This window comes from Panulirus ornatus, chromosome 3 (assembly GCF_036320965.1).
Source record: "Panulirus ornatus isolate Po-2019 chromosome 3, ASM3632096v1, whole genome shotgun sequence".
Classification (NCBI taxonomy): Eukaryota; Metazoa; Arthropoda; class Malacostraca; order Decapoda; family Palinuridae; genus Panulirus; species Panulirus ornatus.
In genome coordinates, this window is record NC_092226.1 from 10,299,062 (window position 1) to 10,319,496 (window position 20,435).

At 42.8% G+C, this 20,435-nt stretch overlaps 2 protein-coding genes across 2 annotated transcripts in view; both read left to right on the forward strand.

Annotated features, from left to right (window-relative positions):
- LOC139759326 (uncharacterized) lies at positions 1-7,773 on the forward strand. The gene is made up of 10 exons (XM_071681455.1): positions 1-24; positions 381-500; positions 998-1,217; positions 2,653-2,753; positions 2,947-3,060; positions 4,135-4,237; positions 4,783-4,910; positions 5,664-5,872; positions 7,151-7,262; positions 7,729-7,773. The coding sequence occupies exons 1-10, from the start codon at positions 1-3 to the stop codon at positions 7,771-7,773; spliced, it is 1,176 nt and encodes a 391-aa protein (XP_071537556.1).
- The window catches only part of LOC139760370 (uncharacterized), a 22,553-nt gene continuing 9,268 nt past the window's right edge, over positions 7,151-20,435 (forward strand). Inside the window, exons 1-18 of the mRNA XM_071683459.1 lie at positions 7,151-7,262; positions 7,729-7,952; positions 8,636-8,731; positions 9,427-9,516; positions 10,847-10,966; positions 11,161-11,283; positions 11,665-11,836; positions 12,142-12,310; positions 13,780-14,033; positions 14,142-15,770; positions 15,992-16,231; positions 16,732-17,051; positions 17,330-17,413; positions 18,166-18,372; positions 18,935-19,088; positions 19,253-19,416; positions 19,601-19,708; positions 19,939-20,076. Of these exons, the coding sequence (XP_071539560.1) occupies positions 7,812-7,952; positions 8,636-8,731; positions 9,427-9,516; positions 10,847-10,966; positions 11,161-11,283; positions 11,665-11,836; positions 12,142-12,310; positions 13,780-14,033; positions 14,142-15,770; positions 15,992-16,231; positions 16,732-17,051; positions 17,330-17,413; positions 18,166-18,372; positions 18,935-19,088; positions 19,253-19,416; positions 19,601-19,708; positions 19,939-20,076 (4,209 nt within the window). The 5' untranslated portion in view covers positions 7,151-7,262; positions 7,729-7,811. The remainder of the gene's footprint in view (positions 7,263-7,728; positions 7,953-8,635; positions 8,732-9,426; positions 9,517-10,846; positions 10,967-11,160; positions 11,284-11,664; positions 11,837-12,141; positions 12,311-13,779; positions 14,034-14,141; positions 15,771-15,991; positions 16,232-16,731; positions 17,052-17,329; positions 17,414-18,165; positions 18,373-18,934; positions 19,089-19,252; positions 19,417-19,600; positions 19,709-19,938; positions 20,077-20,435) is intronic.

Here is a 20,435-nt window from a genome sequence, read left to right on the forward strand (position 1 = left end):
ATGAGGTTTGCTGAAGGTGAAGTGGTACGGAAAGATTGCTGCAGGGAACTGGTCATGTGAAGTTTTCCAACACTCGTCGCCTTTCCTCTGAGAGGTGGTGGATTGTGAGGATTTAGGGAAGAGATATATGGGCAAGTAAGGAGGGTGAGTAACGCGGGTCTGGGGAAGGGGGTAGAGTGGGTGAAGTCACGAGGATTGAGGGAGAGATAATGTAGGGAGAGTTACTGTCATGTAGGGAGAGGGGAAGCTTGTAGAAAAGAATATATGGAAGGAAAGGTTGCCGAGACGTAAAGAGGGTGTAGTGGAAAGGCGGGTAATACAATGTGTGTGTGTGTGTGGTTAACCAACCCTCTACAATCTCGACCACATCCTCACTGCAGGTGATGAAGGCGGAGGTGATGGTGACGTTCTTGTTCCTGTGCGTGGCCGCTGTGTGGGCGCTGCCGAAGAAAGACCTCAAACCCTCCGAGATCCTGCTGAGAAATCTCTCGCCAGAGAGGGTGAGTAAGGGGAGTTTTATATCTGGTTAATAGATATACAGGGAATAGAATATTGTCCATTTTTTTGATCTTTTGTCAATGCTCTGGTTAAGTTCTTTTGATCTTTGTCAATGTTCTGGTTAAGTTCATGGTCGTTGTAAACTGTAAGGTGGTAGCTATACCCATGTGAATGTAGATCTATCCTAAAGAACATTGAAAGATCTGCAAGTTATATAGTAAAACAAAAAGTCCAGATATCTAAAAAAAAAAGTAAATAATGTTCCTTTAGGATAATTGAGGATAATTGCTCTTGGCTAAATGTTTGATTAGATCAAACTGATCTGTTAGAAACCATTTCACGTTGGCAGGTTTTAGGTAACGAAGTTTTCTTGACGTGTTTTGGGTCACTATCTGTGGGTGTACGTCTGCCAACAATTTGACTCCTTGACCACCATTCCTGTGCAACCATTCATTATGCTGTGCCTGCCATCACCACCTCCTCTATTCCACTTCTACAGCTGGAGAGCCTGCTGGAGTCTCGCCTGGAGGAGCTTCAAGAGGACATCGTGAAGAGCTACGAGGACCAGCTAAGAGAACACGAGACGAACGTCGAGAACCTGCATCGCTACCGACGAGACACAGCGGCATATTACGATCACAATACACCCTCCTCCAGCAACACAGGCCCGCAGTACTGGCACTCGTATGCCTACGACACCGAGATAGGGAACAGAGAGAGTAAGTCATGACGCCAGATTGAGATAGCTAATGGTAAGGGTCTCTGCGAAAATGTCTTTTCGATGGATGAACATTTCTTGAAGACAACTGGTTTATATATATATATATATATATATATTTTTTTTTCTTTCAAACTATTCGCCATTTCCCGCATTAGCGAGGTAGCGTTAAGAACAGAGGACTGGGCCTTTCAGGGAATACCCTCACCTGGCCCAATTCTCTGTTCCTTCTTTTGAAAAAAAAAAAAAAAAAAAGAGGGGAGGATTTCCAGCCCCCCGCTCCCTCCCCTTTTAGTCGCCTTCTACGACACGCAGGGAATACGTGGGAAGTATTCTTAATCCCCTATCCCCAGGGATATATATATATATATATATATAATATAGAACGTAAGAGACATTCCAATGTGGGTAGATATTGCTATCTAATAGTTGATGCTGTAAAAGTGAAGCTGGCGAACTGAGAATCCTATAAACATTTGGAATTTTTTTTTTTTTTTGGAAGTTTAATCCAGCAGAAATGTATATGTAAAAGTATTGCAAAGCCTGTTAATATGAGGGTTTTTGTACATCAGATCATAACCTTGTGTACAGAGAAGCATGAAGACTTCCAATATCATGTTCTTGAGTGTTCAATCTATTCTCTTGTATTTTTTAAGGCTTAAGTCTCTCATAACTCTTCAGAGAGGCTAAACATGAAATCAAAAGGGGCTGGATGTAAGGAAAAAAGTAATCGTGGGTTTTGGAGGACTTCGCAGAACTTTCCTTAAAAACGCAACTGTTGGGAAAAACGAGAGTAGATAAAGCTTCTATACTGTAGTGCATAAAGGGAAGGTACCAGAACGATCCATCGCTTGGGTACCCAACGACCCACGTTGTGTTGCCGTAACCTGCAGAGTGTGACGTGCGTTCTTGCTGATGGCAGAAGCGTACTTGAAAGCAATTCTTTGAAGCGGATGCCGGAGAAGGGTCTATGGAAGAAGGTTGGAGGATTACAGTGTAGATAAACTAGAGTGGAGATTTTAGACGTCTGATTAAGAATAGTTATAATTACTTTGGACTTGGAGTAAAACTCTCCCATATGAATTTTGTTCCACACAAGAGTAAATATATCTTGTATACCGTCGAAGAAACTGTTCACATGTGATTTGCCGCATCTCAATTTGAGTACGAGTTGTGTATACTTTCTAAGATAGGACGTTGCACTAAGTCTTTATTGTGAGGGATAGAATGGAGCCAGCGAAGAAGTTGGGGAAGTAGAGGAACCTTAAATGTTCAGTAATTTAATTTTTGTAGTTTTAATTCTTAGTCTACAATCTTGGACTTTACCTCGAGATCTGAAAGTACATTGCTTCGTAAGGAACTGTATTATGAATATTGACTATGCAATAGTTTTATCAAATAATTTTACGGTATTCAATCATTACTTACAATTGTAGGATTGGAAATCGAGGACATCACCATTAAGCACCACCTCGGCGACATAGAGATCATTAATGTCTTCCCTCTCAATCTCTGGAACTTCTCTGCCATATATCAGGTGAGGACACTTTCAAAGGCTCGTCTAAGTCTGGCATAACTGTGTAGCGTTCTTATGTTTCTCTTGTACAGTTTCGACTGCTCGTAATTCTTGACCCTGTACATTAGGTTTGTCTTCATCCAGATAAAATGACATGAACTTAAGATGTCTACAAGAGGTATTTGTGATTACGGTCTTTTTTTTTTTTTTTCAGAGCGATGATCACATTGGGCATGTGCTGGTCAAAGGTAAGCTAGAGGCGGTGAAGGTGAGGAACCAATGGACCAAATCTCTTACCGGATGTCCCTGCTTGGACGATCACTCGAAGGTGAGTCACAACGTAGGCCTTTGAAGGCAACACCACCTGTAGATCTTCAGGTGGAGGTAAAACTTTTCTTGTAAATCTCATGGCTATGTGTAGGCGAATCTGTTTAGTGTGTTTGTTGATCGTACAAAAGAGGGTGTTTGAATGTCTTAGTCGTGGAGAGACTTTGGTTAACACCCTTCAGAAAGTATTGCAAGATCTGCTGCGTTACTCGTAGAAAGACAGTATTCCTCTCCATACGACAGTAGAATCTGTGTGTGAACTAGTGGTTGACTGTGATATAATAAAGACGTGGATAACCAACAAGTTGAGGTATGTTCTACTTAAAGTCCACTCCAGTATGGCAGTTGAGAGAGACTTGAAACTTCAATCGATCATATTAAGGAGGCATCATTCCGATAAACTAAAAAGCTTTCAAGTCATGAGAGGAAATCGCTGGTACATGCATAAAGCTGCTTTCCTATACAGACCTCTTGAGATTGATTTCTTAGCGACATTACAAAGAAAAACTTGTAAGAGAAGGAATGCGAAATCATACGCTAAACTTTTCAATTCTTGAGCAAATTGAGACTACTGTCTTCACCTGTGCGTGAATTTTAAGGCAAGAGTGTTTAATGTATAATGAAGGCAAATAAGTTTAGATCAAAGATCATCTAGGAAGATGAACTTCGGCATGTTTTTCTACAAGATCTCTGTACTTTTAAAACGAAAACTTCGTACTGTTACTGTACTCTTGTAACTTATGGTCTGGAGACGTGAGATGGGGAACAGAGTATGGGAGGAGGGGAAAGACTACAACAGGAATTAGCCAAGTATTAGTAAGAAGAGACAATTGCTATGACTTGTAAGAGTCGAGAAGGTTTCGAAACCATCATGTTGGACGCTGCATAAGATGAACACCTCTTTACACCAAGTGATGGAACTCAACATGTAGATAACTGTAAGCCCTTTGAGGGTGTAGTGATTCCGATTACACTGCCAGTTGGAGGAAGCCTGTGTCAGTAATGGGTTATTAAACTGTTAAATAGGCTGCCTCTGGTGTCGTGAACGTTATAAGAAATTGATGTATTTCCTCAGAACTGTGCGTGTTGCGAGAGTGATGGGTGTCTGTGCCAGACAGCCTCGGACACTTGTGTTCAGTGTGGCCTCGACTACGTCCAGCACTTCTGTGATGCCAACAGTAAGTCTTGTCTGGAGGTATTGATGCTACCACTTGACGACGCTACCCCTTAACTTCTTCCTCTCTACTTCCCTCATTGTATCATTTCCCCACTTTGGACAAACGTCGCAAGTTTCGAATTGTGTACACAGAATAGTTACTCAATTCGTACAGTCAATATATTTTGGTTATGAATGATGTATATTACAGGGATTAGGCATAAATATCACAAGGTAAAGCTAATGCTCTAGTTTTGTTCTAAAGACATGATAGATTTGTGTAGGATTTGGTAGTCTATTGTAGCATATCGCCACAAGGATTGAGGATAGGTTAATGTCATAACAAAAGCCATTAACAAGGAGAAATGTTTAGCTTCCCTTAACTTTTCTTTTCATCTTCTGATCACAAAAAACTAGTTACTTTCTGGGAACATATCTGCTTGCTTCGAAACTGTCTTTAGTATCTACTAAATCAACAAGTGTAAAAAGATTGTCACAAGTGCACTTCGGTCATTCATCACGTCACCAACAGCTTCCATACACAGCAGGACTTGTCCATTCTTCCAGGACCTCGATTGCTGGAACTGGACTCTGCTGTGGGCTTCCAGTACTACCTCGACTACTACGACCCAGTCGCTGGCCTCCAGAGAGTTATAGTCACCTCCCGGGACACCACAGTCAGCTTCTACAAGATAGTAAGTCTTCCCACTTCGTATCAACAGATGGAAACCAGAAGGTTCCTCTGAACCATCATTTGTCTATGTTCGACGAAGCTTTCGATGACTCCTTCAGAACGAAGATCTATATCGCGTCTCCTTAAAGGATATTGACACAATCACGTTTACATTTCTGTTGTACCTTATTGCACATTGTGAACGTATTCAAAATTTGTAATTCGTTGAAAATTACTTTGGATGCAATGCACAAAAAGGAGGTACAGCAAATGTATAATTGTATCTCGGACTTTGGCGTATCTCTTATCAGAATGTGTTCATCATTGACTAAAAGATAGATGTTTAGCATTCTGATGTGTATATATGAAAAGGTATAACTATATTCAGTTATAAATCGTATACAGTGTTTAATTCATTAATATCATGTTAGTCTCGACCCAGCCATTAAGAGGATCTTGGGCTTTATGAGGGAGGAAATTAGTGTATGAACGGCATTCAACGTTAACCCACAAGGAAGGGTCAAATTTTACCTCGCCGTCGTCGTCTTTTCCCTTGAACCAAAAGCTGTCCATCAATGACCTTGTTTACCCCCCCTGGAGCGACACCACATGACCTGATTTCCTCTTGTAATGTTCAGTCTGTGACCCAGCTACCGTCAAGGGAAATATGTCTATAAATAGTTTCCCCTCCTCTGCCTCTCCATGGGGGAAAATAATACACCATGACTTACCCCAAGTTTGCTTAACTAATGCCTTAACTTACGTTCTATATAAGGATGAGGACAGCGCACAGCCAATGCAAGCGGAGAATGGCCTGGGAACCATCAACTTCGCCAGGCCTGTGACCCATCTAGGCTACGGGGAGACTTACAAGGACTTCCACGGCATCATCAAGAAGGACCGCTTCCTCATAACCTTCAGGGCGGACGAGTCCACACAGCAGTTCCACGGCATCAACATCGACTCGACGGGAATGGCTAGTGGGTAGGTGGCAGAGATGAGGGTTGGAGGGTTTCGAATGAGTGATGTGGAAGGTTTGATTCTCACACTAGGGAGGTTCTTGTTATGGCTTACTAAGGAGCTAAGACTGCTATCCTTGTTAGCACTACTGTGGGAGAGCTAGAGACTAGGAAGGAACTACACATTTTACTATTTCCTTTCCTTATGGCAATATGATTACCACAAAGCTGTTAAAGTCAACCCTTATGTCTCGAAACACGGTGTACCACTATTTTCTAGCGGACTTGTTGAATCTTGAAAAACTTGATGTAGTCATGATTTAACAAGTTTTCCGATGTACTGCAACTTTCCCCATTACGTTTTCTTGAACGATCTTTTGTCTGGTAATAGTTAGTTCATCACGTAATTTCTTCCCAATGGTGTCTTTTTTCCCTCGCTACACCCGTGGTGTCTCTGTGGTGGTACACGGGCTTGGCACAACCTTGAAGATAATAGTCGAGATGTTTTCTAGTCTCTGCTCTTTTCATTTACATCCCAGTCACTGTAAATAATCGTGTAATCCTACGATGTTGAAAAGACATTTATCTAAAAAGAATTTCAGAATCTGTGTATGTATATATCCCTGGGGATAGGGGAGAAAGGATAATTCCCACGTATTCCTTGCATGTTGCAAAAGGCGACGAAAAGGGGAGGGACCAGGGGACTGGAAATCCTCCCCTCCCGTTTTTATTTTCTAAAAGAAGGAACAGAGAACGGGGCCAAGTGAGGATATTCCCTCTAAGACTCGGTCCCCTGTTCTTAACGTTACTTCCGTAACACGGGAAACTGTGAATGTATGAAAGAAAAAATTATATATAGTTCGTGGTGGCCATTCGATACCTTGATCCTTGTGTGTGTATGGCTGATGAGGCAAGGTAAAACGTTCCTCGGTCATGGCAATCTCTGTTGAGATGGCCAGAAACAGAGAAATTGATAAGAACTCTTAACACTTTGTGGACTTTCGTGAAAAAGGACTTCGAGTTAGGTTGTAGGAGAATTCGTTTTGCTTTTCGAGGAAAAGAACGGGTGTTGCAGTTGTCAGGCTTCGTATCTATCAGAGTCTAGTGTTAGTTGCTATTGTCATGTATTTGTAACTTGATATATGTATAAGGTTGTCTTGGGTACCTTAAACCAATAGATTTTTGTAACAATGCTGAAGACTTTGTAATGGTTCTTGACGTTACTTTTTGCCTTGCTAACCAGATCTGATTCCTTGTATAATTTTGTCACTATGAAAAAAGAACCTCTCCCTCCATATTCCAGGATGTCAGAGTTGTGGCAAGCGTCTGGCACCGAGATGAAAGTGTGGCAGAGTGGTGGCCGTGTGATGGTGGCTGTTCTCAACGTGACGATCCTCCATGTGTACGAGCTCAAGGTGAGGAGGCTTCAGATTGGCTCATCTTCTACAGTATGGTAACCATTAGAGCACGGCATAGGAATGCCCATATGAAGTCGCTGGTGGTGTTGGCCTTTTGATAAGCTACTCCACTCTCTCTTTAGCTGCTTCACTGTACACAGTGAGGGGAGTATCTCTCCACCTACTGTGTGAAAGTGTGACGCCCGTGACAAGAGTTTTAAGAAATAACCATAGGTCTAGTCTTGCGTTGGTGGCTTTGCTTTCATTTTGTAATAATTGTCATATTTTGATAGAGATGACTATGGACTGGGCCTACCCTACCGAGGTGTAGTCATATTGATCATTTCGAGAAAATATCTGAGCCACCCGGGAATGTACTTTTTTGTACTGGGTGTACATAACATCAGATTAAAGAGGAACATCTACAATGCTTTCCCGCATACGGTTTATTCCTCATCCCTGACGGTGTACTGCCCATTCCCAGGCTAACCAGTGGTACGAGTACCAGGTGCGAGCCTGCAGGACTTGAGCCTCGGGGAGCCTATAGTGTCATGGAGGAGCTTTACCATGGGCTTCGAGAACTACCTTGTGTTGGTGACGCCGACGGTCGCCCGCCTCTACCTCCACTCCGGCATGTACTACCAGGCGGTGCAGAATCTGACCCCAGGCCATGGGCTCTCCTACTTCCACGCCTTTATTCCCCTCAGTGTAAGTACTCTCTTTTGATGTGAATAGGACTTCTGATGAACTGGTATGTGGTCCAGGACGTTGTCCCCTGAGCACCGAGGTTTTAGCAACCTTAGTTCACACATGTTAAAACAGGATTAATACTCGACAATAGGTTTTTGAAATGTCTAGGTACTTTTGCTTAAACAGAGAATGCCTTAAGAGTGTGTTCATTTTAAGTATGGACGACTGTTTAGCTTTTATATTTGTTGAATCGTCTGAGAAAAAATGGCATGTTCTTTATATGCAGTCTGTTAAATGTCGGTAATCTTTAGCAATTTATATTTCACTAGGTGTACCTATTTTCCTTTGAGATTTCGACATAAATGACGCATAATTATGATAATAAATTTGGGAGACCTATTTTGCCAATTCATGAACCACAATCAGCTTGCAGCATATCTATAGCAAAAGGGTCATGGCTTCAATGATTGGAAAAGGACTTTAAGATACTAATGCTTACTTGATAACCCATGGCTACAGATATTATAATGGAGGGGGCGAGTCTTGAGGGGAAAGGGAACTTGTGTTACCAAACCACATAAAAAAAACCTTACAATGTCTATAGCAAAAGGGTCATAACTTCAGTGACTGGAGGAGGACGACTTTGAGGAGAATCAAGATACAAGGCTAACCAGAGGTAACTTGATTACTTGTTACTGCAGATACCATCCTGGAGGGGCAAGTCTGTCCTGCTGACCGGGGTTGGAACCCGACTTGTGGCCTACGTGTGGAACGGAGCCACACAGAAGGTTCATGTGGTAGGTACCCCTTTAATTAATGACCTTTACCTAGTGTTTATTAATGATCAAATACACTGTTTCAACTTTCGCCATGAAAAATGCTTTTATGCAGATGAAAAATGTGGAACAATGTGGTTGTTGATGGTCATGGTGGAGGTAAAGGAGATTACCCACTGGAAACAACTGGTGTGGGGGTTCATTGAGCACGTCGGACGATGAATAACTACTTGGGTGATGAATTACTATAATTGCTGGGGAAAACCTGGCTAGATATCCTTGGTAGCTTTTGTCTGTTGTGTCTATCACGTCATTCCTACAGTGTAGATTGTGGAAAGGTAGATCAAGCAATAGGAAGGACTATCTCCCCTTTTGTGAATGGGGAGGAACAGCACATAGGTTGCAGTAAAACTTGATAAATCTTTTAATCTGGAAATCCATCAATAGGTGAGATTTGGTAACTTTAGATTTCCTTACGAACTGGATGATATTTTTCCATTGCTTATATGGTTGCAGTATTTTTCGGTGTTATATATATATATATATATATATATATATATATATATATATATATATATATATATGCTTTATCTAAAGAAAATTAAATTTCATCGGATATATTATTTTTTATTATAAAATAGTTTTCCTCAATTTGATCATCAAGATTATACACCAACAGGTTTTTTCTTTTCATAATGTCGTATTTTCACTTCCAGACGTACGAGACTGATCTGCCTGTGGCTATCAAAGACTGGAACACTGGGTTTGGACACGCGGAAAGCAACCTAAAGCACGGCTCAAATTTTGTAAGTTTGAAACAGGTCAGCGTCACCTTATGGCCTGTATTTAACAGGTCTCATTGTGGGTTGTCTGTATTTACTGTGATGCCTCCAAAGACTTCAGTGTTATCAAACGATGTTATTTCATTTTTTTTTTTGTGTTCGTACTTGTTCGCCGTTTCAGAGTTATCGACGTAGCGCCAGAACTGAGAAAGATAAAGGGGTCATTCGCTCTCATTCATTCTCCGGTCATGTATGATTGTAATACTCTGAAATTTAGCCCCTAATTTGTAATGTCGATTTACAAATATGGTCTGGAATCGAATGAATAAATTAAGTGATTTTGGCGTAAATTTGTTTAGGAAGATTGGTGCTGGTGAGGTTGACTGGTTCTTTCTCGTAATGTTTTAATTTTAACTTGATTGAGCGTTTGTAGCTTGGTAGCAAATGGTGTTCTGTGCAATCTGGTTTTAGGTAAGTAGTCAAATGCCGAAATTTGTTCTACTTGAGGCTAAAGAAGTTTGATTTGTGAATAAAATTTTGCACTAACCTTCGGCTTCGAATGGGGCTACGTAATTTTCATTGACATGATTGTACATATAGATAACTCCATAATAAAATGCATGAAACCAGTACCATAGATACGTTTAAGAATTCTTAATGTTTCACTTAAAGGCCACGACTAACGTAATTTGTGCATCCTTAATCATCTGTCGTTTGCATTTTTTGTAAATGTCTTTCTACTCTTGACCACATCGGTCTACAAGTTTCTCGTATCTCCAATCGCAAACTGCTACAGAAGGACTGAAAGGTCTGTTCCAATTTGAATTTTTTTATTGATAAAAGTATGGTACTTTTTTTGCCTGTCTTGTCCAGACTAATCCAACGACATGAACAAATATCATTACAGTTTCTGGTTATATGTTCCTTAATGTCCATACTGGTATAACTTGTGTATAAAGCAGTTTTGGATATTTCTGTGGAACAGATATTTAGACCATAGATCTCTCTAGTTAATGCTCTCGACCACTTGCAATAACTCTCCCCTTTCTTAGAGCTGCTAGAAGGATACATCACCCGTCCGTGAAAAGCAACATCTGCTACCTTTTCTGTATGTATGTGCGTCCTTCGTCTTGATCGTTTAATCTTATGGGTGCTAGACTTTATTCTAGACGAACATCTTTGCCACTAAAGGAAAATCTGGAATATCTTTATACTCGCACAGCCAAGGGTAAGCAACACAGCCACCGTACTTCAAAAGACAGAGAGGCTATAGTTTGGCAAAATCATTCGGCCATTAGCTTACCATAACCAGTAAACTAACCCTTTGAGTTTGATATTAGGGTTATCTTGGCAGGTGTTTATCTCTGGTGAGACTGGCTCTTTGACGCTGGAGGTGAAGGCGAAGCTAGAAGACCTTCCAGACCCCGTCACTCTACAGAACCAGGCTCTCCAGGTCGTCATCGACGCGCTTGAGGTTAGTGGTGGAGGGCCGGTGGTGGATGTAGGAATGGATGAAGTTATGGATCTTATGGTGGACTTTTTATCTTGGACGCTCAATAACTCCTGAGCTTTCACAATGTTGTGAAGTGATAGCCAGTCTTGGTTGTTTGTTATATAGTCTTGTACAGACAGATGAATAAACACTTTTGGTTTATATTTGATCACTAGGAGGAATACTTGAGGCAACAGAATGTGATTGAACTGGCCCAAAACAGACTAGACTTCAGCATCGAAGGACAGAACACCATCATAGGAAACATCGTCATAGTGAATGGAATAAAAGTCAACGGAGTAAGTGCAGAGATTATTTGAATATTGTAAACGCGGGTAACCCAGGTGCTTGACGTAACTATAATCAAAAACAAAACTTAAATGTTAAACCTTTGAGGTCTACTGCTTACACGAGGTTTTGAGCGGTGCCTTTGAATACCACATCATCATCTTTCATGTTGCTAAATATTCGAAAACCTGTAGTTTTCTGGGTGAATATAAAAGCCTTAGCTTCTAGCTAGATACTTTATATTATCGAGCTCTCGTCCCGAAGGAAAGTCTCCATAGAATCCAGGTATTGTGTGAAACTGAAAAAGCAGAGACCAAAAGAGATGAAGAGAAAGGGGTAATCTAAACAGAATTGGACGGCTGAAGTCCCTATCAATTTCTTTCGTTCTACAGACTCTAGACACGGAGGTGCTGGACGCACAGAACATCCTCCTCGAACAAGTGGACCCTGCTGGGGAGGTGACCCACCAAAGCTACCAGGAACACATCAGCAGCCTCGGCTACTACGATGGGGTCTTGGATACCCTCAACAGCACCCTCAGGAGCTTGCACTTAAGGTTGGACGGTAAGATTATACGATGGACTTCCGTTGTGACTCTGTATTGCAGAGATACATCACTCTTGTTTGAGAGAGACTTTGATGAATGAGGAATGTCAAACACTACAGAAGGTAAACGAAAAGTCTTTGAACACTCTTGCTTGCGGTACGTTAGAAGGTATAAAAAAGGCTTTAAACACTCTTGCTTGCGATATATTTCTTTCAATTCTTCATCCTTTTTACGTATTCTGTCCTTCACGACTATATTGATTCATTACTTTTACTTCCCTCTCTCCCTCCCTTTTCTACTTCCTGCCATTCTCCTCCTGCAGATGCTGTGCCGTCTTCTGGCAGCACCCGCTTGATCACTGGGGTCAAGTCTGTGGTAGAGGGTGGACTGGATATCACCACACTCACCACCACGCACCTCACTGTCCGCCAACCGCTGGATGTCTTTGGAAATCCATTCCCTCTGGACGATATCCTGGGAGGAATAATCAGGTATGCTGACAACCTGGAAATTCCATTTCAATCTTATCATTCCAGAGCCTAGTCGCCCCATTTTGCTAGCCTCTTGTTTTCCCCAACTGGGGGAAAAAAATATTGAGGTAAATTCTGTTCGTCAAATAAGTAAGGGGCATGGCTTTATCCCCCTGTATTCACCATATCCTAAAACATTTTTTGCCCATAGTCTGCTGTGGACAAGTCCATTTATTCAACCTATCGGGCCATTTCGACCAGAGTCTGCAAGTAACCTCTCCCGTATCAGACCAGATATCCATTCGGAGGGGAACCCTAAAGGGATAGTAAGCGACCACACTGGCCAGCCAAACTAGCTGTCTGGACTGGATCTCGAACCCTAAGCCAGATATTGAAGCTACTTCTCTCCAAATGTTGTTTCATCTATAATTACCCAAAGACTTCTCTCTTGATGGGGTCCTGTAGTTACTCCAGGACCACATTTTCCAGGAGATCCCGCTCTTCCATGGCTACGGTACATCCAGTAACTGGGTAATATAATACTCTCTTGGAGTGAAGTTCTTAGAATGCCGGTGATACAGCCTCTCCAAAGACTTTTTTTACTCGTGGTGTAACCTTGTGTGCAGGCTTTGTAGAAATGTATAAATGGTATGTTGTCAGACAGGTTATCTGCCCATTGCAAATCCTACTGAAGGATTGCACAGGTTTCGTACCATCAGTTGAAGGATGTTTTTTTCAAGCAAATGAAAAGTTGGATTTGCGAGATATTAAGTGGGCTTAGTCTGAAGTATTTAAATGTACTAAAAGATTAATGAAAAACCCAATTACGTAAGTGTTTTCACTATAATGAAACTTCTGTTGTATTAGTGTCTTGTATGCAAAATCTTTAGCGACACCAACACACAAGAATTTGCTTCAACATGATTCTGACGAGGAGAGGGAAGGGAGGGGTTTGTGTACCAAAGTGACGAAAGTAAAAAGATTTTAAGTTTTGAGAGACGTGACCAGGAACCTCATTTTCGTTACAAGAGATTATGAACCCTCTGCCTAAAATGCATGTAGTTTAGAGGGAGAGAGAGTGTTATGGTGAAGTTAGATGTTTGTTCGGTAGGCGATATGTTCTATTGATAGAAAACGAAGGTATGCAGGGAGACGGACTATTCTTTTGAATATCGAAACATTGAATGTGATTTTTAAGGTAAATTTATTATTCCCGTAAGGCATACGAGAGAAATGCAGAGCTTCTATACTTTATCCATAGTTTTGATTTCATTCGAACTAAATAATCTTGATTTCAATATGAAAGATCCATTAACCTCTATATTAAACTTATCACATAAATCTTGCAAGGAACAGAATGTCTACACAACTTGTGTTGAATCCAAACCAACCTGAAATTTCACCCACATACACGATGACTTTTCAGAATTCATCCTTGGGGAAACATGACAGGATTGAGGAAATAGTTACTTGGTTATCTTTGTCTACAGACGTAATGACACCCGGGTTATTGCTGGACGGAAGACCTTCTTAAAGCCACTGGAGGTGGTCGACCTATACCCAGAGTACCTGGACGACATCCCAGTGAGCGACATCGTAACCACCAGCGGATCCCAGACCATCGCTGGCGCCGCCTTCGCCTCGGGCCTAGTGGCTGACACCATCTCCGTAACGCCCGGAGGCACCGTCGCTGGGATAGACTTGTCTGAAGAAGCTGTGCTCCTGTACGAAGACGCTACATTAGGCATGTAATGCGACGCAGTCGTATTTTCTTCTAAAATGCTAAATCTACCTAATTTTGAGACGTGTTTCCTCCACTAGTTCAACTTTAAATGTTTTTTTCATTTTCCAGGTAACTGTGTGTTTAAGGACGACCTCTATGTGAACGAGATGACGGCAGTGTCTGGACTCGTCGACGGTGTCAACATCGAGTATTTGCAAACCAACGCCCTCACCACACACGGCGGCACGATCCTTGGCTCGCTCGTTTTCACCAACTCCTTGAAGATTCACACCCTCGAGGCGAAGTCTATCATGGGAGTCAACACTGCTCACTTCATGTCGACCACGGTGTTCAGAAACCAGCCGGCTGTCATGAGCGGGAGCCTCGTCGTGCCCTCTGTGGACATAAAGGAAGACTTGTTCGTTGAAGGAACCATCAACGGCAACAGATTTCCTCAGGACTATCCCCTCCAAACGGACACCACCATTAACTTCGGTGCGAAGAAATTCGCCAATGTATACTTCGGCTCTGTGGCTGTAGGACCCAACTTCCTGGTCGATGGCCTACCACTCGACAAGCTTGTCACTCTCCATACCCCCCAGGTCATCACTGGAGGGAAGGTCTTCGCCCAGGGCGTGTTCATCGAGGGAGACTTAGACGTAACCTCGAAATTGATCGATGGTGTGAATTTGGACGAGCTGAATGCCAGCTTATCGTACATGAACACGTCGGACTGGAAGTTCGACGTGATATTCGAGAAAGATGTGCACGCTCCATCCATAGCCTTCGGTGGGAAGCTGAATGGTCTTGACTGGAATTACCTCGCTAATGACATTGTGTACGACGACGAGACCTCTGTCACGATCTCCTCCGTCAAGACTTTTAAGGCTGGGTTGACGATCACCGACGCCATCTTCAAGAATACCTTTAACGGCGAGAGCTTCAGTAACCTGGTCACGACGAGCAGCGACGAGATCATCACTGGGGAGAAGGCATTCCTAAACGACGTTACCTTTGGTTCCCTGACGGTCGATCTGTTAGCTGGGATAGACCTGGAGACTTTGGTCGAATCTGCAGTGTACCTGAACAGGGACGGGCAAGTAGTGAGGGGCAAGAAGACCTTTACAAATACCTTGGCCACGAAAGTGCTGGACATCACGGAAAACATTAGAAATGTCGACTTCCACAACGTAGTTACCAAGAGTACTGACCAGGTCTTCACGGCTCCACAGTCTCTGCGCTTCGCTGCCTTTAACGATCTGGAGGTAAAGTCCATCGACATGATCCCCGGGGCTACGGTGAACACGGTAGACATATCGTTGCTCAACAGTAAACACGTGAGTCTAACATCTAACAGCTACCACTCCGGGGTACTGACTGTGGAAGGCCCAGTGGTGGTGGAGGGTCCTCTCTCCGTGGGTACCATCAATGGTTACGATCTCTATTTCTTGACGCAGAACCTCGTCTTGAACGACGAGTCTTCGGTCATTACCGGAGACGTGACATTCTTGGCGATGACTGTCAACGGACCTATCACCACCTCGAACTCCGTCGGTGCCAATGGACTGAATATTAGTGATATTGACTACCATGCTGTGAAGTTGGCTGGGAACACTGAGATGACAGGTGGCGCCACTTGGGGCGACCTCTTCTTCAACGGCGACGTAGAGGTAGGCGGGCTTGTGAACGGCATAGATCTACGGAAGCTTAATGAGGACATCGTCTACAAGGACTCGAACAACATCCAGATCATAACTGGTAAGTAACGAAGGATCTTAAACCCCTCAGGTTTTAAGTAACTTTATTTTTTCCACATTAGATTTACGGAAGACTGTTTTAACTATTTCAACATATAGTTTGGATAGTAAAATTTTTAGTTTTAAGTACCTTTTTTCTTTACGTATCAGATTCACGGAAAACTGTTTTAACTATTACTAACGTATAATTTGGATAGTAAGATCTTTAAACTTTACTGGCAGGGAAGAAGACGTTCGAAGCTGGGTTAACGGTGCAGGGCGACATCGAAGCTCTGACAGTTAATGGTATCGATCTACGGAAGTCTCTTCTGACCCGCCACACTGACCAGACCATCAGTGCTCCCTACACCTTCGTCGACGTAGAGACTAAAGGCTTTGTCGAAATAAGGGGCTTGTTCAACGAGGTTAATCTCACTCGGCTGACTTCTCAAGGCCTCCTTGGAGCTGGGGAGACGATCTATGGTTAGGATCCCTAGTAACTTGGAACTGGATGCTGTTACAGTTGTACTAAATCTTCCATTAAATGCCAGACATGGCAAGACAATGGAGGTTACAAGCTCGTCTCTAAAAAGCATTCGTTACTTCATCTATTTCTTGTGAAAATACCTTGAGTAAAATCACTTTGAAAGTAGCTGATGACATCAAATTTAACTTGACTATATGGTATAATTTCCTAACACTGAATGCTATTGCACAATTCAAATGGTTCATTGTTTCATCTGACAATAAATAAGCAAGCATTCGTATTTTCCCCAAACTCTGGGTACCTTTCTGCCTCTCCTCGAACACTGATATTGAGACTAACAACGCTGAGCATTGGAAAATGAACCACTGTCACGGAATATGGGAAAGACTAATGTATAAGTTTAAATTGGAGGTAACTAAATGCGGTCTAAGTTAGTTGTAACTAAATGCTTGCCTAGTTTTACTTGGAGCTGATTTCGGAATCTTGAAAATTGCAGGAAATGTCACTTTCTTCGGCGAGGTTAGCACGGACCATCTACGTCTCCAGGGGTCCTTCAACGGCATAAACACCAAGAGAAGGATGGCTCAAGCTGTTCGGATCCAAGACACCGACGTTATCATCTCCGGCAAGAAGAACTTCCTCTCCAACATGACCACCTTCAGGAATTTGAACGTCAGGAGCCTTAACAACATCCCCTTCAACAACTACCTTCAGCACGTCGTCCTGAGGGATTCGAACAGCAACCTGACTGGTAGTATAGTCGTGGAGGGTGTCGTCACCAGCCCGCAGGTGACTGCACAGTCAATTACAGTCAAGGTTAGTAATGGTCCGTCCATACCGCAGGGCTGGAGATCTTGGCTCCTTAAGCCATCTTGAGACTCGTCCCTCCCACTACATCTCTGAGGGTCTGTCTCTACTTCGAGTTAGAATTTTCAGTTACAGTAACTCTACGGCATTGTTTGCTTCTTGTATCTAAAGGTGCATATGATTGCTTGTGTCTATAACCACCTCTATATGCGATGATTGTGTTATGAATACGGAAAGTGTTGTGATTGTATCCTTGATTAATAGCATTCTTGTTTTACTCTATCCAGGACAAGATTGATGGAGTAGACTACAACAGGCTCTTGCGTGATGCTGTGTTCCTGAACAAGAATCAGACGATAGAATCCAACTTGGTAAGTACAACTTTCTTCTCAAAAGGAAGGCAGAGTACAGAATAAAGCTCTACCCACGAGGGTCACACGGAAAGAAGCGTCTTTGTTCAGACGTGTCCCAAAGGGATTCTCTGGGATGGAAGGGTTGGGCTGAAGTCGACCGGGATCCCCTTAGAGGCCTCGTGTTTTAAACCATGAGGAAGTTTGACATGTTCCTTATCAGTTTAACTTCGCCTCGCCTAATAAAACTGGAATAAGAGTATTCAAATATTGATATGAATACCGAATATTTCCCACCCAACAACCACCTCTTCCTGAAGTGTAGGCTACCGGGTTATTGCCAGAGTTGCTTCACCGTAAGACCATCAACCATTCTCTCTCTCTCTCTCTCTCTCTCTCTCTCTCTCTCTCTCTCTCTGTGTGGTTGGCTCGCATAAAGTAGTAACCGCCCAAGTGGGCGTTATAAACTCTTTAAGTTCTCGTAAGGCAGAGAGACTTTCTTCAAGAACCTACAGAAGACCTATCATTCATTTCGTGTTACTATTCGTTCTTTATCTATATAAATGTATAGAATCCTACTACCATGGCAATTAACCTGTATATAGGCTATTAGATCATTCCCCTTTAATGTTCCGTCTAACCTTTTCGTGCACTATTGAACTTTTTTTAACCAAATTGAGCAAATTAGCAATTGTACAAGTCCTACTGTTTTTTTCTTTGTATCTAGGATAATCATATGTAGAGGATCGAATCATTTTGACACAATCTTGCAGGTGTTTACTAAGGATCTAAACGTGTTAGGGGACATCCAGACCCTTCATCTGAACGGCCTCAACCTGGAGACTGACTTCCTCACCACCAACACTGCCCAGACCATCACCTCCACAGTCACCTTTGGCAACATTACCACCACTGACGTCCAGGTCGACGGTCTGGTCAATTCCTGGTACCTACCTGACGAAGTGGCAGTCACGATGAAGGTGAGGTCACATTAGGGGGAGGTCACCGCATAGATAGGTCACGGTGATTAAGGCCACAATTGGTGGGTGGGGAGATCTTTAGAGGCGTGGATGGTAGATGGGAGCCACACTGTTATATCTGATGGGTAACACCAGATGTCAAGTGATGTCTGGGAGTCATATCAGGGTGGTAGGTGGAGAGCTTCGTTAGGGGTCCGGTGGTAATTAAGGGATCGCATTAACCACAGGTCACACTAGGAGGTAGGTGTATAGTAGCCACGGGATGCACTTGAAGGTAGGTGGATAGCTATGGGTCATACTAGGCTGTAGTGTGTATATAGTCACACTAAGTGGTAGGTGGGTACGTGTGGTCACTCTACGTGGTCAAGCTAGGTGATAGATAGGCATGTCATGCAAGTAGACCGGGAAATTGGTGGAGGCACTTGATAGGCATGTCACGTAAGTGGACTGGAGAGTTGGTAGAGTTGACTAGTTTGAAGTAGCTGTCAGGAAAAGAATCGTGTCATCCGCATTCATAAATTAGTCTTTCTATTGTCTGTTGCACCTGATGACCTTCACGCAGGCTGTGAGCGGCCAGACAGTGACGGGATCCTTCACTCTGGAGGACCCAGCGGAAGTATTGGGCAACGTGGAGCTCACTGGTTACGTGGGCACAGACGTCAAGATAGATCTGTCCGAGCAGGCCATCAACCTAAAGCAGAGGGCAGAAATACAAGGTAAAACGGAGACTTATTTCGTTATGAATGGTTCTGTAAACAACTTAAGATCTGCTTGTGTAAGACTCTATCACTTGCTTCTGAAGTACTGAGTAAGATGAATCGTTAATATACAAAATAGAGAGATAACTAATAGTTGTCGTCTGTGTGTTGGTCTATACCAGGTTCTGTCATCTTCCACGCCCCTGTGAGCACCTCGACTCTCACAAGTTCAACTGGGATTGTGAATGGCATCGATGTGCCAGACCTCTACTATAACGCCTGGTTTCTCGACAAACCTACTGACATTAGCGGCTTTATGGTCTTCGAGGGACCGGTGTTGCTCTTCGTAAGAATTCGATGTTGTCTTCGTATCTATAGTGGTTGAGAATATCCTACTTGTTTCGTGGTTTTAAAAACAAAAAAAAAAAAAGTGCTTTCTATGGACTTTATTTATGCTTTTAAGATTTCTAAATTGTAGCGATTTTTTTTTCTCTACCCATGTCTTGTGTTTTTTTTTTCTTCCCCTTCAGGAAGCCCTGTTGAAGAACTCTTCAATGGAACCCCTCAAGATTAGCGATCTCCGCAGTAATCTGACTAAAGCTATTGATGACTACCAAGTCATAAAAGCAGACTTGCGCGTACGTATAGGTTATGTAATGCTAGATAACGTGAAGACCCTTTTATGAGTATTTGATAGTGACACAGCGGGATTTGGTCTCCTTAAACGTTCCATATGAGTAAACCTTTGGTAAACTAGTCTCTCTCTCTTTCAAAAGTAAACTCTAGAATACCCACGATTGTGATATTACTGCCGAGCTAACCACAATTGTTTCACTTGCAACTCTTCCTATTCCTTATCCCCCACCAGGAGAGGTTCCCGTTGACTTGCTCGCCTATCGCGAAACTACACAAGATTCTTCGCACCGCCATATATGAGGGCGATTACTTCAAGTCAGTCTACGAGGATATCTCTCCCTACCAGCGACACTCGTCGACAACCTTCTTCGTGAGTAGATAGCAGCATTGCCCTCGACTTCGACTGTCACCGTGTATAGTGGTGGGTGAGGAGGATCCTTGTATGAACACCATTGGTCTGATTCGAAGTCTGGGGAAAGCCTTGTGCTTCAGCATCCTGTCTCTCGTTACTGGTGCGTCGGGGGAAGGTCTTCTATTTCTCTCGCCTCTCTACATGGAGAGGTATTCTGTTTCTCTATCCTCTCGCCTCTTTATGGATGAATATTTCTTGCTGTCCACCAGCAGATAACGTCGAACATAATCATAAGGCCTTCTATAACCTGGATAAGTGCCCGGGAGGAAGGGTCGAGGCTCCAAGGATGTACATTTTGATATTAAAATACGTTGTGC